Genomic DNA, 13,906 nt, shown 5'->3' on the forward strand with positions numbered 1-13,906 from the left:
ATTCCTTGGACATTTTCTACGACAGTTATGCTGTATGTTAGATTAGATAGATAGATTAGTTAGATTATGTTGTTTTAACACCACAGTGCTTTTTCAAAGAGCAGAGGTTTCAGTGAGTGCCTCTAAGACTCAGCTGTATAAATGTCTTGATGTGGTTTTATATTTGAGAGAATTGATTTGTGTGACGTTTATTCTGCATCAGTGTTTGTGATTTATTCAATAAATCTGTTGAACAGAAAAGAGTTCTCTGTGTTTCCTGCTCTTATATTGATTATGTTTCCTAACAGTGAACCCCCCCCATCCCCCACCCACTGCACTGCACTGGACTAAGAACAGGACCAGAACACCTGCTGGTCTTATTTTAGACCCACACCTCTCGCTCTTCATGCTTCCTCCTCATCACCCCTCCCTAACAGTGGAAGGTTCCTACCTGTGTCGCCTCAGTGCAGATAAACTGGCTGTTTAAACTCTTCTCTGCCTCCTTCAGCGCCTCCACATTCAGCCGAGTCCGACTCCGCCACCTTCACGCAGCCTGCAATTACCAACCAGTAACAGACGTTACAGAAGCAGGAAGAGAGAGAACTGCAGCACAGACTCAAACTCAACGCGCTGAGCAAACACAGCTGTAGAACAACAAACATCTTAGAGACTTAGATGGACTGTAAATAAAATAAAAAGCAGCAGTTCATAGTAAAGGTGGAGTTTTATTGCATATTCAAGAACTGAAACATAAAAATATGACGCACTATATGAGATTAAAAATAAAACTAGAAAGAGCTAAATCTGACATTTTAAATGAGATTTAAACCGGGGACATCACAGACTCTCCCACCTAAAAAACCCACAACAAGGCAAACAACAGGAGTCTAACTGCACTGAGATCAGTTCTGTGGTCGAAGAGCTCAAACGTTTGCTGATTCACAGCATCATAAAATAACAGACAGTGACCTCTGTCTCAGTGTTAAAGGAGCAAGCGCTAAACAAGAGTCATGTCAGGTTTAAAACTCTGGATCAGTCGGCCCTCAGTCGGCCTTCAGGGCGTAGAGCACGTCGTCCTGGCTGACGTTGAGGCGGATGCGCTGCAGGACTCCCAGGCGGCTCGGCTCCAGCAGCAGTAACCTACAGGCTCCCAGACGCTGACACACGGCCAGGCCCTCCGACACGCTGATGGGCTGCAGACCCTCCACCCGACACAGAGCCTGGTGCTGCACAAACACCTGACAGACCAAACACGGGACATTTAGTTTGGGTTCCCCAGGAGAACGCCACCTGTGGATTAACTTCAACTAACAGCTTCACTTTAACAACCGTCACATATTCCACAGGACCTGGTTCACCTCCTGTCGTCTCACCTGTTGGAACGTGGCCTCCTCCAGCCCCAGCCGCCGAAACTCAGCGATGACCGCCCTGAGGAAGAGCTGCTCCTGCAGCGACGCACACCTGAAAACACACGTCCGTCACTTCACCTCATCACACACACTGACGTTCACCTTCACAAACCCAGCGGTGCCTCATTAACGTGACCAGCGGGAGAGTCTCACTTGATGGCGGTGATGTAGGCGGAGGAAAACATCTCATTCAGCGCCTCCATCACGTGACTCATCCCCACCAATCCCGTGGCAGAAGGGTCGGCGGAGGAGTGCTCGCAGATCTCCGTCGCCCTGCGACAGATGTCCAAACAGCGGCGAGCGTCGCCCGACAGAGCAGCCACCTGTCAGAGGAGAGGGACACTGAAATCTCTCTGAAGGGAGGGGGAGCTGTGGGAGGGAGCGGGGTGGGGGGGGCGTCCTGGTCGTCTCACCTTCCTGGACACGAGCTGCAGGGCGTCCTCCTCGAACGCCTTCACCTTGTTCAGCCTGGACGTGATGATCTGCTGCAGCTGCTTGAAGCTGTAAGGCTGGAACGACATCCTCGTCAAACCCTGGAAACATTCACACACCACGACTCAAGTTCAGTCACACTTTGTTCAGTCCAACACTCACCCCCCCCCCCCAGGGTTTCCTTCAAACTACACATCAAATGATTCTTCAGTTACAGGCCTCCCCTCGAGGCGTCAATGAGACTGGATGGACGGACAGACCCTCAGGACTCAGCTGTTCCAGGGGCAGAATCGGTGGAGAAGCAGAAATGACGACGACAGACAAGGGAAAGTGTTTTGGAAGAATCAAAACCAAACAGCACTGAAGCTGCTCAGGAGGCTCGTGGTGCCTCAGCACAGCTCTCAGGAGCGTTTCCTTAAATTTCTAAAAATGATGAAAGCTTTGTTTTCCTCTAAAAGCTAAACACTCAGCGTCTTGTCGTGTTATCATCAAGGTCCCAGCTGAAGGAGGAACTGTGGACGTGGCTGAGAAATGTGAATGTAAACCCCTGCGCTCGCTCACCAGTCTGCTGGCCACTCTGTTGATCATGATCCTCTCTGGCAGGTCCATGGTGTTGGCGATGGTCAGCACCACCAGGCGGGCGTGACGCCGCGTCGGCCAGTCGAACAGGTTGTACATCACGTTCTGCTTCCTCGTCCACAACAGGTCCAACTACAGAGGCCACAAACACAACACCACAACACTACTTCTTATCCTATAAGAGACCGGACGGATTTCGGGAGGTGCCTGAAAGTACGAGAGTCTTTACCTCGTCCACCAGCAGCACTGTGCTCTCCTTCCTGGGTGCAGCGTTGCTGAACCTCTTCTCCAGCAGAGCAGCTGCGTGGTCGGCCGTGGCCTTCTGACCCGTCAGCTTCTGCAGAGACCAGACAGAGAGATCGGTCACATCTCAGAGACCTCCTGACCTGCAGACCCTGACAGCGTGTCGCCGTCTGATGACCAAACACTCCAGATCCAGGATACCCTGGGTCGTGATCCTGCAGTTAGCCCAGCAGCTAGGAGCAGCTAGGAGAGGCCGACCCGGGTCACTGGGCCTGGATCTCTCTCCTCCACAGACTTGGTGGAGGTTTTTCTACAAACGTTAACACTCGAGACTCCGTCTTCATGTTCAGCGTCTAATTTAATATTCAAAATAACTTTTATTTCCTCATCTGAAACCTAAAGAAACAGACTTCGGTGAAACATGGAACAAGCTCCACGACGTCTCGGTCTCTCCTCACCTGCAGGATCTGGACATAGGCCTGATGAGGATCCGTCATCTTCATCCCGTTGATCTCGATGAAGTGGAACGGAGGGATCTCGTCCACGTCGGCCGCGTGCTGCAGACACCGCATCACCTCGTGGACCGTGGCCGTCTTCCCCGTGCCCGGCACCCCGGAGATATACATGCACCTGAAACACAGCAGCAGCAGCACACGGGCCGAGTCAAGACCGAGTCACCGACTGGCTGTGAACCAGCAGACTAGGATGAGTTCTGATCGTGGTCTCACCCTCCGGTGCCGTCGATGATCTTACTCTCCACGAAACTGTAGATGTCCTGAAACTCCTGCTCCCTGCAGGGAAGAGACTCGGGCACCGAGGACACGTGCAGCCTGATGGGACGGACACACACACACACACCAGCTGTCTGTTCAGATGCTTTGCTTAAAAACACTCCTGGTCCTGGTTTTCACAGGTCAGTGCTCTCACCTGGTTCTGGCCTCCTCCAGGACGTTAGCGGGCTGTCGGGCCGGCAGCGACCTGCTGGGGATGCTGGGAGTGGCGTGTCGGGGGGTCCGCGGCGTGCCGGGAGCGACCTGTTCACACAGAGAGGAAACAGGAAGTGAGATCTCAGAGACGACAGGTGCGCTCCACCTGAGAAACGCATCAGTCTGGACCTTCACCTTCTTGTTGGGGGTTTTTCGCGGCGTCCTGGTGGACGAGCGGCTCTTCTGTTTGGAACGAGGAGTGCGAGATCCCGCTGCCGCGTGTCGGCTCTTCTTCATCACCACTTCATCGTCGCTGTCCAGCCCTGCCTCCGCCTCCTCCTCCTCCTCCTCACTGCTGCTCTGCAGCTCCTTCTTCGATGGGACGAACTCGTCCTCGTCCTCTCGGTCAGAGTCCAGGTCCTGACGGCTCTCCAGAAGATTCCTGAACAAACACACAGGCTTTTCTACATGAGCTAATTTATACAGTTTTAACTGTTTTCATCTGATGAAACATTTAATCAATGCTCATTAACCAGAGGATTATTTTTACATTTAGTTTATAACAAAAAACCAAACATTAAAATATTAATCAAATGTCAAAACTGTTGTTGATTAACTTCTGTCAATAAACTGAATGATTATAACTATATATCTCTACCAGACTCCATTGACAAAAACAGGGATTTAACCAGGAGCTGCTGGAATACCACTGCCTCCATCTGTTAGTGTGTCTGTGTTACTGTGTGGTACTTTTACTTAACTAAAGTATCTGATTACTTCCTCCACCACTGAAAGTCACACAGTAACACAGACACACTAACAGATGGAGGCAGTGGTATTCCAGCAGCTCCTGGTTAAATCCCTGTTTTTCTCTATGGAGTCTGGTATTGATATAAAGTGACTGAACTTCAACTAAAACCTGAACTAAAGTTTTCCCAAAGAGAATGACTGAGGTGTCATTCTGTGAGAAAGCAGCAGGTAAACGATGACCCAGAGGTCAGAGGTCAGCGCTCCTCTCCGTCTCCGCACTCACAGCTGTTTCCTGATGCGAGACGACACCAGCTGGGCCGACTTCCTCTTGGAGCTCCTCGGCGTGGCGGCGGCCGGCAGCATCGGGGAGCTTTCGTTGTCCACCTCAGCTCTGTTGACGTCACAGAATTGAAAGATTATCAACCACGTGTGCAGATGAAACTAATAACTTTTTATGTGGTTAGTGTATTAGTGTATTGGCTGTGTGTTTGTGCGTTGATGTGACAGTGTCATACTCACAGCACCCCCAGAGCTGGTTCCCTCAGGGTTTTCGATTCCTTCTTTCGAGACGGAGTGGTCACTCTGAGGACAAACAGGACGAGACGGGAGAAAGAAACCTGTTTACTCGCTGTCGTTCAACAATGAAAGACACGTCGTTCACCCAGTCACAGTCTACGTGTGCTGGAACCTCTGCACCTCTTCACCCTGATGTGCACACTCACACCACAACACAACACACAAGTGAATTCATTACATGCGTTTTGTTTTGCCTTTTCTGAAACACCACTGTGTTGTGCTGTGGGACTCAAACTCCCAGCATCCTCTGAGCCGCTGAGAGGGAACATGAAGGAGAGAGGAGACAAGTTCTCTCAGACTGTCTGACAACATGATGATAGGATTCCTACAGAGACAGAGCTGTTTATTAAAGAGGAAGAACCAGAAACATCTCTATATATCTCTACCAGACTCCATTGACAAAAACAGGGATTTTACCCAGCAGAACTGGAATACCACTGCCTCCATCTGTTAGTGTGTTTGTGTTACTGTCTGGTACTTTTACTTATATAAAGTATCTGATTACTTCTTCCACCACTGAAAGTCACACAGTAACACAGACACACTAACAGATGGAGGCAGTGGTATTCCAGCAGCTCCTGGTTAAATCCCTGTTTTTCTCAATGGAGTCTGGTATAGTGAAGCATCTCAATTTCAAGTTTCCTGTTGATGTGCTGCTCAGGAGAGGCAAAGAAATCAGAGTCATTAAAACCAGGCAGCGGTTTAACCTGAGTCTAACATCACAGTGACTGCAGTGACTCACTGCTGCCCGCTGGTGGCACTCTTTCTCCTCGGGGTGGCATTTCTTCTCCTCGGTGTTTTCACCGAGCCGCTTGGTAACTCTGCCTCCATCACGTCGCCCTGCTGAGGACTGACAGAGGCACCGAGGTGTCTGTGCTTTAAACACAGTCTAAATAAACACCGTAAAACAATTCATCTCTCGTTTTAAACCAGTTTCTCTCTGATTTCCATCATTTTAAAACCATAGAAACCAGTTCACCTCTGGGAAACATCATCTTAAAACCAACTGAGAACAGTTCGTCTCCAGTTTAAACCAGATGAAACCTGTTTGTTTCTGTGTGTTGATGAAAGCAGACTGACTCAGGGTCAGTACTTCACCCTGCGTGAGAGTCGACTCTGACCTGCTGGACTCGTCTCGACTCTCGGTCTCTGAGGGAGACAGTTTGTTGAGGAGGACGGTGGAGGGCTTCAGGCAGACAGAGCCCTTCCTGAGGGGGGTGAGGCTGTGGGTGAGGGGCAGGGCCCGAGGAGGAGACGACGACAGCCTCTGAGCCAACGCCACGTCCGACTCCAGCTCCTGGTCCAGCAGCTGGCTCAGGATGTCCTCTCGGGTCATCTTCTCTGGACCTGACGGGACGAGGAAACAAACACACACCTGAGTCGACTGTGGATCAGTGAAAACACCTCCTGTGTGTTTTTAAACACTCACTGCTCAGCTCCAGCTTCTTGCGGACTCCGGGCGTCCTGGCCGAGGCGTTCCTCCTCTTGGCGCTCAGACATTTTGAGGCCGACAGTTTGGTGGCAGAGTGCAGGGACTCGGCCTCGGCGGCGGCGGCGGTAGCAACCTTCCCCGCGCTCATCGTGGCCCTGCTGTACCTCACTTCCCCTGAGGAGGCTTTGCGCAGGATGGCGGGGTCCGGCGTGGGCAGGGCGCGCCGAGAGGGGCCACGAGACGCCGGAGCTGCCGCGGGCGGGGAGCAGGGGGGCGAGGGAGGGAGGGAGGGTTTGGGACGGGGAGGAGGGGAGGAAGCCGGAGCCGGTTCAGCGGAGGCAGAGTCCACCACGGCAGAGTCCACCACCCTGAAGGTCTTGGAGTCCCAGGACAGCTTCACATACAGAGTGTCTTTATCGTCAGAGTCCGGGAACGCGGCCGCTCCGTCCAGGTGCCTCACCTGTGAGAGAAAACAGACGGAGTTAAAGGGCCAGTTCAGACAAAACACAAGAAAGCTGCTCTGTCCTGAACCAGGACCACAGCTGCAGAGGGACAGTCCTGGTTTCAGACAGATGTTACTGTGTGGGTGGTAGAAGTTTGACAGAGTGCGGTCAGATCCGTCTGCACCCCGAGAGGACCAACAATCACCTGCACAGGTCTGAGGATGGACTCGGCGTTGACCTCGTCGTCACAGCTGCGACCCTGATAGTAGAAGATCTCCTGCGGGTGAGGCTCTCTGCCCAGCAGCTTCAGTTTGCTCGGAGGCACTTCAGACACGCGGACGAACCACTGAACCACCGCCTTCTTCTGCTTCCCGCTCTCTGACACACAGCAGGAGGAAAGACACGTGAGAGACGTGAACCTGAACTCATCATGACCAACGGTTGTAGTTGATCCCAGTGGGAAGGCTTTGTCTTCAAACTGTGTCTTTATTCTCTCCTCTACCTTTCCCTGTCTGCACACATATATGATGAGAATAAAGGTCTGGAATGATGCAGTATTTTAACCGCTAACTGCACACTCTGTACAGGTGCAGTCTTCCACAAACTCGGCTACTTCCGGCTCCTCCTCCGGGACTCACCGTCACCGAACAGCCGGATGACTCTGGCCACGTACGGGTTGTCTTCATCCTCCCCCTCGATGAGGATGTGTTGGCCGGTGGAGATGACGGTGGTCCTCGGGAGACCCTCCACACTGATGGACAGAGAGCTGAGACACAGACCGAGAAATGACTCAGCGCCGCTTTGATTCATGTCACAATAAAAGCGCAGAGAAGTTGATTTGTCCAAAATAAAAGCATGAAATGTGATGAACAGTCAAAGCTGTGGAGACAGAAGAGTCGTCCTCACCTGTATTCACAGGTTTTTAACTTCCTGTTGAAACTTAAAGGCTCTCCACGCCACTTGTAGACTCTCCTGACTCTCAGTCTGGTGAAATACTTCATCCTGTTTCTTCTCTGTCAGATTCAACTCAGGAGAAGAAACACTGAAACACAGACTCTGGTCCCGGACTGAAGCCGATCTGCGCCGTTTATCTGCCTCGATTCAGAACCAGGATCGTGAAGGACGAAGACGTTACAGAGACACCGAGGACACCGAGAGAAGCCGTCTGCATTTCCCGCGAAAATTACGTCACTTCCGCCGCGTCACCAGCGTGTCGGAGACTTTAGCGCCACCTGCTGCTTCGGAGGGAAAATACCTCCTTAATATCTGTTGATTCCTGTCAAATCTCTGAGAGTAAATCCTCCATATTGACTGTATAACTGTGCTGTTCTAACACACGTTCTACCTGGTGGATACAGACAGTTTCTACATCAGGCTGATATATAACACAGGTGATACAGGAGGAATGAAACAGTCCAGGTGAGCAGTCTGTCCTGGATCAGGAAGATACAACACAACAGCTCAGGTATCTGAATCAGCAGCTGCTTCATTTCAACACTTTGAACCTGGAGCAACAAAACTCAGGTGAAAAGACTGAAACCATGTTTTCATGTTACAGCACAGAAACATTCAGTGTTGTTCTTTCCTGAACTCAAACCAGCACTGACCTCTGATCAGCTTCTCTCTACATGCATGGTTCATACTGACCCTGTGCTGCCTTCAGGTGACTGTAGGAAATATCTCAACTACAACCTGGAAACGTTTTCAGCAGCTGAAGTTTCAAACAAAGTGTTTCTGACTGTGAGATCAAATCAAATCTGTCAGTCTCAGATATGAAATCTACACTTTATTTTTAACATCATGTCACATCCAACGTCAGTGAACAAAGAAGCAGAGTGTTGATGACAGAAGTACAGAGCTGCAGACCATTTCAATGACTGTGTCACTGTCATTTCCTCACTAAAACCTCTCTGCAGTGTCCTCTGACTGTGATGATGGATGAATGGAGAAATACTAAAAAACAGAGGAACAATCTTTTCTTTTTTTCATAGGAACAGTGTGAGTAAATGTAAATGAATCATTATTCTGCTGTAAAAACACCAGAACTAAAGACGAGTCAAAGAGAAAAACTGTGGAAGAGAATGACTTGATTTGTGTAACACTGCTGAAGCCTCAGATTAACTTCAGCTCAACGTTATCAAGTTGAAGTCCAGACACACTGATGCTGCTCTGTCAGATCCAGAGGAACACACAGGGATGATGGTGGACTGGACTCTGTGTCTGACAGTGGAGCTGTTCTCAGATCAGTTCAGACTGCAGCACTGAGAGTCATCTCCACTTCTTCTGATTCCTCTGTCAGTCACTGCTGGATGAAGCTCTCCTCTCCACTCTACCTCCCAGTAACATGGTCCAGTCAGAGCCTCTCTACACACAAGCTGCTGCTGCTGCTGCTTCAACATCTGGATCATCAGGACACAGCTCATCCTCACTTCCAGCTGCAGAGAGAGAGAGACAGAGCAGAGAGGAGGTCAATCAGTGTTTACAGAGACTCTTCATCAGCTTCTGGCTGATCTGATTGGCTGACTGTTCTCTGTCTCTCTGTCTTTCTGTCCAATCCTGAAGCCTGTCACCATTCTCCTCTCACAGCTTCACTGAGGAAAGCAGCCACTGAGAAGGTCCCAGCTTTACAGGAAACACTGGATCTTTGCTCTGATACTAACTGTGTTTAGGACAATACTGATGGAAGCAGCATGGACTGACTCCAACTACTGACCTCAGAGTCTTCAGTCTACAGTCTGGACTCTGCACAAGATCACACAGCTCCTTCACTCCTGAATCCTGCAGCTTGTTGTTGTCGCTCAGGTCCAGGTCTCTCAGATGGGAGGGGTTGGACTTCAGAGCTGAGGCCAGAGAAGAACAGCTGATCTCTGACAAACTGCAGCCCCTCAACCTGAATAAAGAATAAAAGATGTAGATCAAATCATTGATAATCAGATCTGTCCTAATCAATGATCTTTGTATAATAATAATAATAATATCTTTCAAATCACCTGAGGAACTTTACAAAACCAGATTGTCAGTTAATGGAGTGAAACATGTCAAACCAACAGTGAGCTCCTTTAAACTTTTCCTCCTTCACACATTTAACAAGTAAATTCAACTGGATGAAAAAATACAACAATTTTCACACTTGTGTTAAAGATCAAAACACACACACACAATTTGATCAAACAGACATTCATCCTGACAGGTCACTGAAATCAACTGAAAAATCTAATATTGTCCAAATATCAGCTGTGAGGATCTTCTGTCTGTTGTTGTGATAAAAATTGTCTTTGACCAACGACCACTGGACATTTTCTACAGTGTATTTAGAAAACATTAGTCCTCTGACTGGGAGAAATACCAGTGTGTGAGTTGTGAAGGTTTGATTGAAGTGAACAGACATTATTGATGACAACTGACTGAAATGAACTGAACCTGAAGGAATAATTCTCAGTGTGAGATCAGAACAACTGACAATATGGAACAACCACTATTTAACATGTCATTCATTCTAAATGAATGGATTCAAGTTCTGTGTGAAGATAAATGAGCTTCAGTTGTGGATTAAAGATAGAAGATCTCCAACAGTAACAGACAGTGAACTGACCTCAGAGTCTCCAGTCTACAGTCTGGACTCTGCAGAAAACCACACAGATCCTTCACTCCTGAATCCTGCAGCTTGTTGTTACTCAGGTCCAGATGTCTCAGATGGGAGGGGTTGGACTTCAGAGCTGAGACCAGAGAAGAACAGCTGATCTCTGACAACCTGCAGTTCTTCAACCTGAATAAAGAATAAAAGATATAGATCAAACCATTGATAATCAGATCTGTCCTAATCAATGAATAATAATAATATTAACAACAACAATATTAATAATAATATGATTATCATCATTTGTATTAATAATAATAGATCTGTCTGTTGTGATAAAAATTGTCTTTGACCAACGACCACTGGACATTTTCTACAGTGTATTTAGAAAACATTAGTCCTCTGACTGGGAGAAATACCAGTGTGTGAGTTGTGAAGGTTTGATTGAAGTGAACAGACATTATTCATGACAACTGACTGAAATGAACTGAACCTGAAGGAATAATTCTCAGTGTGAGATCAGAACAACTGACTGTGGAACAACCTGTCAGGAACCACCCTCAAAATGATTTTGGTTTCTGGGTTTTTGGTTTGAAGTTGTTTATCTAGTATTTCTAGTGTTTTTTGTTCCTGTTTGAATTTTGCTTTTTTTTTTTTTTTTTTGCTTTTGCTGGTTTCTGTTTTTTTTTATTTTGGCATCCGTTCCCCTTCTGTTCCTGAAGCATGTACTACAAGCAAGTTCAACATACCCAGGATATCTTTTTGTTATCTGATTTTCTTCAACCTAACAACCACAGTGTCACTCAGCAGTCATACCACGGCGGTTTTCAACTTGTTAAGTCAAGCCAGGGTTTCTTGATCCAGCAATGAGCATGTTCATGTTCCAAGATGCAGAGTTGTTAATTATAAGTAACATTATCAGAACCATGAGTAAAGTACTTAATACAATATGGGAAGAAATGCTTAAATCTGCAGGTAAATTTGGTAATAGCAATGTCCCAAACTCATAGGACGAGGTGTAAATAATATGATCACATGACTAGAACAGAAAAGAAATGTTAGAAATAATTTCCAGCTATTCAAATCAGACTGAGAACATAGGGTAAATAAGGACAGAAATTATTATTAAGTTTCTAAACTTTATTTATGCCATTTCTTCTGATGATGAATAAAATGTCATGGACATGTGATGCAGATTTTTTAAAGGTAATGTTAGACTGTTTCTGCTGCCAGAGCAGAAAGGAGAGGAGACAAGTAGTTAAATGTCTGAAGAGGTCAAACTGACTGAAATGTTCATAATCATGAAACATATTTAACAGCGTGTGGATCATTCTTTTGCAGCTCCAGAGTCTCCTTTGTTATCCTGTGCTGCAGTGATTTATTTCTATTTAACATGTCATTCATTCTAAATGAATGGATTCAAGTTCTGTGTGAAGATAAATGAGGTTCAGTTGTGGATTAAAGATATAAGATCTCCAACAGTAACAGACAGTGAACTGACCCCAGAGTCTCCAGTCTACAGTCTGGACTCTGCAGAAAACCACACAGATCCTTCACTCCTGAATCCTGCAGGTTGTTGTAGCTCAGGTCCAGATCTCTCAGATGGGAGGGGTTGGACTTCAGAGCTGAGACCAGAGAAGAACAGCTGATCTCTGACAAACTGCAGAACCACAACCTGAATAAAGAGTAAAAGATGTAGATCAAATCATTGATAATCAGATCTGTCCTAATCAATGATCTTTGTATGATAATAATAATAATAATAATAATAATAATAATAATAATAATATCTTTCAAATCACCTGAGGAACTTTACAAAACCAGATTGTCAGTTAATGGAGTGAAACATGTCAAACCAACAGTGAGCTCCTTTAAACTTTTCCTCCTTCACACATTTAACAAGTAAATTCAACTGGATGAAAAAATACAACAATTTTCACACTTGTGTTAAAGATCAAAACACACACACACAATTTGATCAAACAGACATTCATCCTGACAGGTCACTGAAATCAACTGAAAAATCTAATATTGTCCAAATATCAGCTGTGAGGATCTTCTGTCTGTTGTTGTGATAAAAATTGTCTTTGACCAACGACCACTGGACATTTTCTACAGTGTATTTAGAAAACATTAGTCCTCTGACTGGGAGAAATACCAGTGTGTGAGTTGTGAAGGTTTGATTGAAGTGAACAGACATTATTGATGACAACTGACTGAAATGAACTGAACCTGAAGGAATAATTCTCAGTGTGAGATCAGAACAACTGACAATATGGAACAACCACTATTTAACATGTCATTCATTCTAAATCAATGGATTCAAGTTCTGTGTGAAGATAAATGAGGTTCAGTTGTGGATTAAAGATAGAAGATCTCCAACAGTAACAGACAGTGAACTGACCCCAGAGTCTCCAGTCTACAGTCTGGACTCTGCAGAAAGCCACACAACTTCTTCACTCCTGAATCCTGCAGCTCGTTGTAGCTCAGGTCCAGATGTCTCAGATGGGAGGGGTTGGACTTCAGAGCTGAGACCAGAGAAGAACAGCTGATCTCTGACAACCTGCAGTTCTTCAACCTGAATAAAGAATAAAAGATGCAGATCAAATCATTGATAATCAGATCTGTCCTAATCAATGATCTTTTCTCTAAAATGAGTAGAGGGACTTTGTCCTTCTGTTATTGTGGATCATCATAATGTCAGCCTTCTACAGACATCATCCAAATGTCAGCTCAACATTCATACACCTGTTCATGTCAACACAGATTCATAACATGCTGCTGACCTCAGTCAGTCTCTAACTAGAGGATCAATATCAGATCAGACACGTTGGACTAATAGTCTGTTTGTTCTTTGGTTTTTTACACCACCTTCTTCTTCCTGTGTTTTGTAGCTGAGCAGGTTTGTGTCATTAGGTCCAAGTCTGCAAAGCAGCATGGAAAAGTTTCAAAGAGCTCACTGTTGGTTTGAATAAATCATGGCCTTTAACCTCTGACCTCTGCAGTAACATGGTGTTACAGTGAGTGTATGTGTGAGTGTGAGAGTGCAGTCAGTCTACAGGGTCATCAGGTGAGCACCCTCTCAATAACTGCTGTTTCACTGAGTCGGACCAATGACACCCAGAAGGCTCAACAGTGTGTCAGTGTCCCAGATCCAGCCACACTCTCAACACAACCCTCCACCACAGCTTCAATTCAGTCCAGTATCAGCAGCCACCAGTATGCTAACCAGCTACAAGCAGCTAACTCCACGTCAGGCTGCTCAGCATGTTGCTACCATCAGCAGGATCCTGCTCAACCCACCAAGCAACAGCCCAGTGATCACCCTCAGCTGCCTCATCTTAGCAAGGAACAAAGCATCCACTCACATTTACACAACTAGCCTGTTAAGATCATCAAGAGGCTAATTAGCATGCTAACAGAGTGCTACGCTAACAAGCAGACTGCCTGAGCCACCATATTTACTCACCTTGGTAATCCTCGAAACAAACCAGCTGAGCTTCTTCATTTTAGCAGCAACAAGTCAAACACTTGTGTTTAAAGCTTGATGAGTTCACACT

At 46.7% G+C, this 13,906-nt stretch overlaps 2 protein-coding genes across 51 annotated transcripts in view; both read right to left on the reverse strand.

Moving 5' to 3' along the window:
- Window positions 1-684: 684 nt before the first annotated feature.
- orc1 (origin recognition complex, subunit 1) lies at window positions 685-8,079 on the reverse strand. The gene is made up of 18 exons (XM_018676317.2): window positions 7,676-8,079; window positions 7,408-7,535; window positions 6,975-7,147; window positions 6,324-6,786; window positions 6,016-6,241; window positions 5,637-5,744; window positions 4,838-4,900; window positions 4,602-4,709; window positions 3,764-4,010; window positions 3,570-3,676; window positions 3,371-3,472; window positions 3,101-3,272; window positions 2,629-2,736; window positions 2,382-2,531; window positions 1,802-1,921; window positions 1,542-1,711; window positions 1,353-1,440; window positions 685-1,217 (listed from the first exon to the last, which is right to left on the reverse strand). The coding sequence occupies exons 1-18, from the start codon at window positions 7,768-7,770 to the stop codon at window positions 1,023-1,025; spliced, it is 2,823 nt and encodes a 940-aa protein (XP_018531833.1). The 5' UTR covers window positions 7,771-8,079; the 3' UTR covers window positions 685-1,022.
- A 463-nt stretch (window positions 8,080-8,542) lies between these two features.
- Window positions 8,543-13,906, reverse strand: part of LOC108883302 (uncharacterized) — a 49,114-nt gene continuing 43,750 nt past the window's right edge. For 27 of the 50 annotated variants that reach the window (XM_018676272.2, XM_051077040.1, XM_051077035.1 and 24 more), the window contains 5 exons: window positions 12,751-12,924; window positions 11,848-12,021; window positions 10,362-10,535; window positions 9,483-9,659; window positions 8,543-9,204 (listed from right to left, as the gene is read on the reverse strand). In XM_018676272.2, coding sequence (XP_018531788.1) covers window positions 9,195-9,204; window positions 9,483-9,659; window positions 10,362-10,535; window positions 11,848-12,021; window positions 12,751-12,924 — 709 coding nt within the window. In that variant the 3' untranslated portion in view covers window positions 8,543-9,194. Of the gene's footprint in view, window positions 9,205-9,482; window positions 9,660-10,244; window positions 10,536-11,847; window positions 12,022-12,750; window positions 12,925-13,906 lie in introns of those variants that run through there. The other 23 variants (XM_051077042.1, XM_051077041.1, XM_051077036.1 and 20 more) reach the window with 14 other exon arrangements.

Source organism: Lates calcarifer, linkage group LG17 (genome assembly GCF_001640805.2).
Source record: "Lates calcarifer isolate ASB-BC8 linkage group LG17, TLL_Latcal_v3, whole genome shotgun sequence".
Lineage (NCBI taxonomy): Eukaryota > Metazoa > Chordata > Actinopteri > Centropomidae > Lates > Lates calcarifer.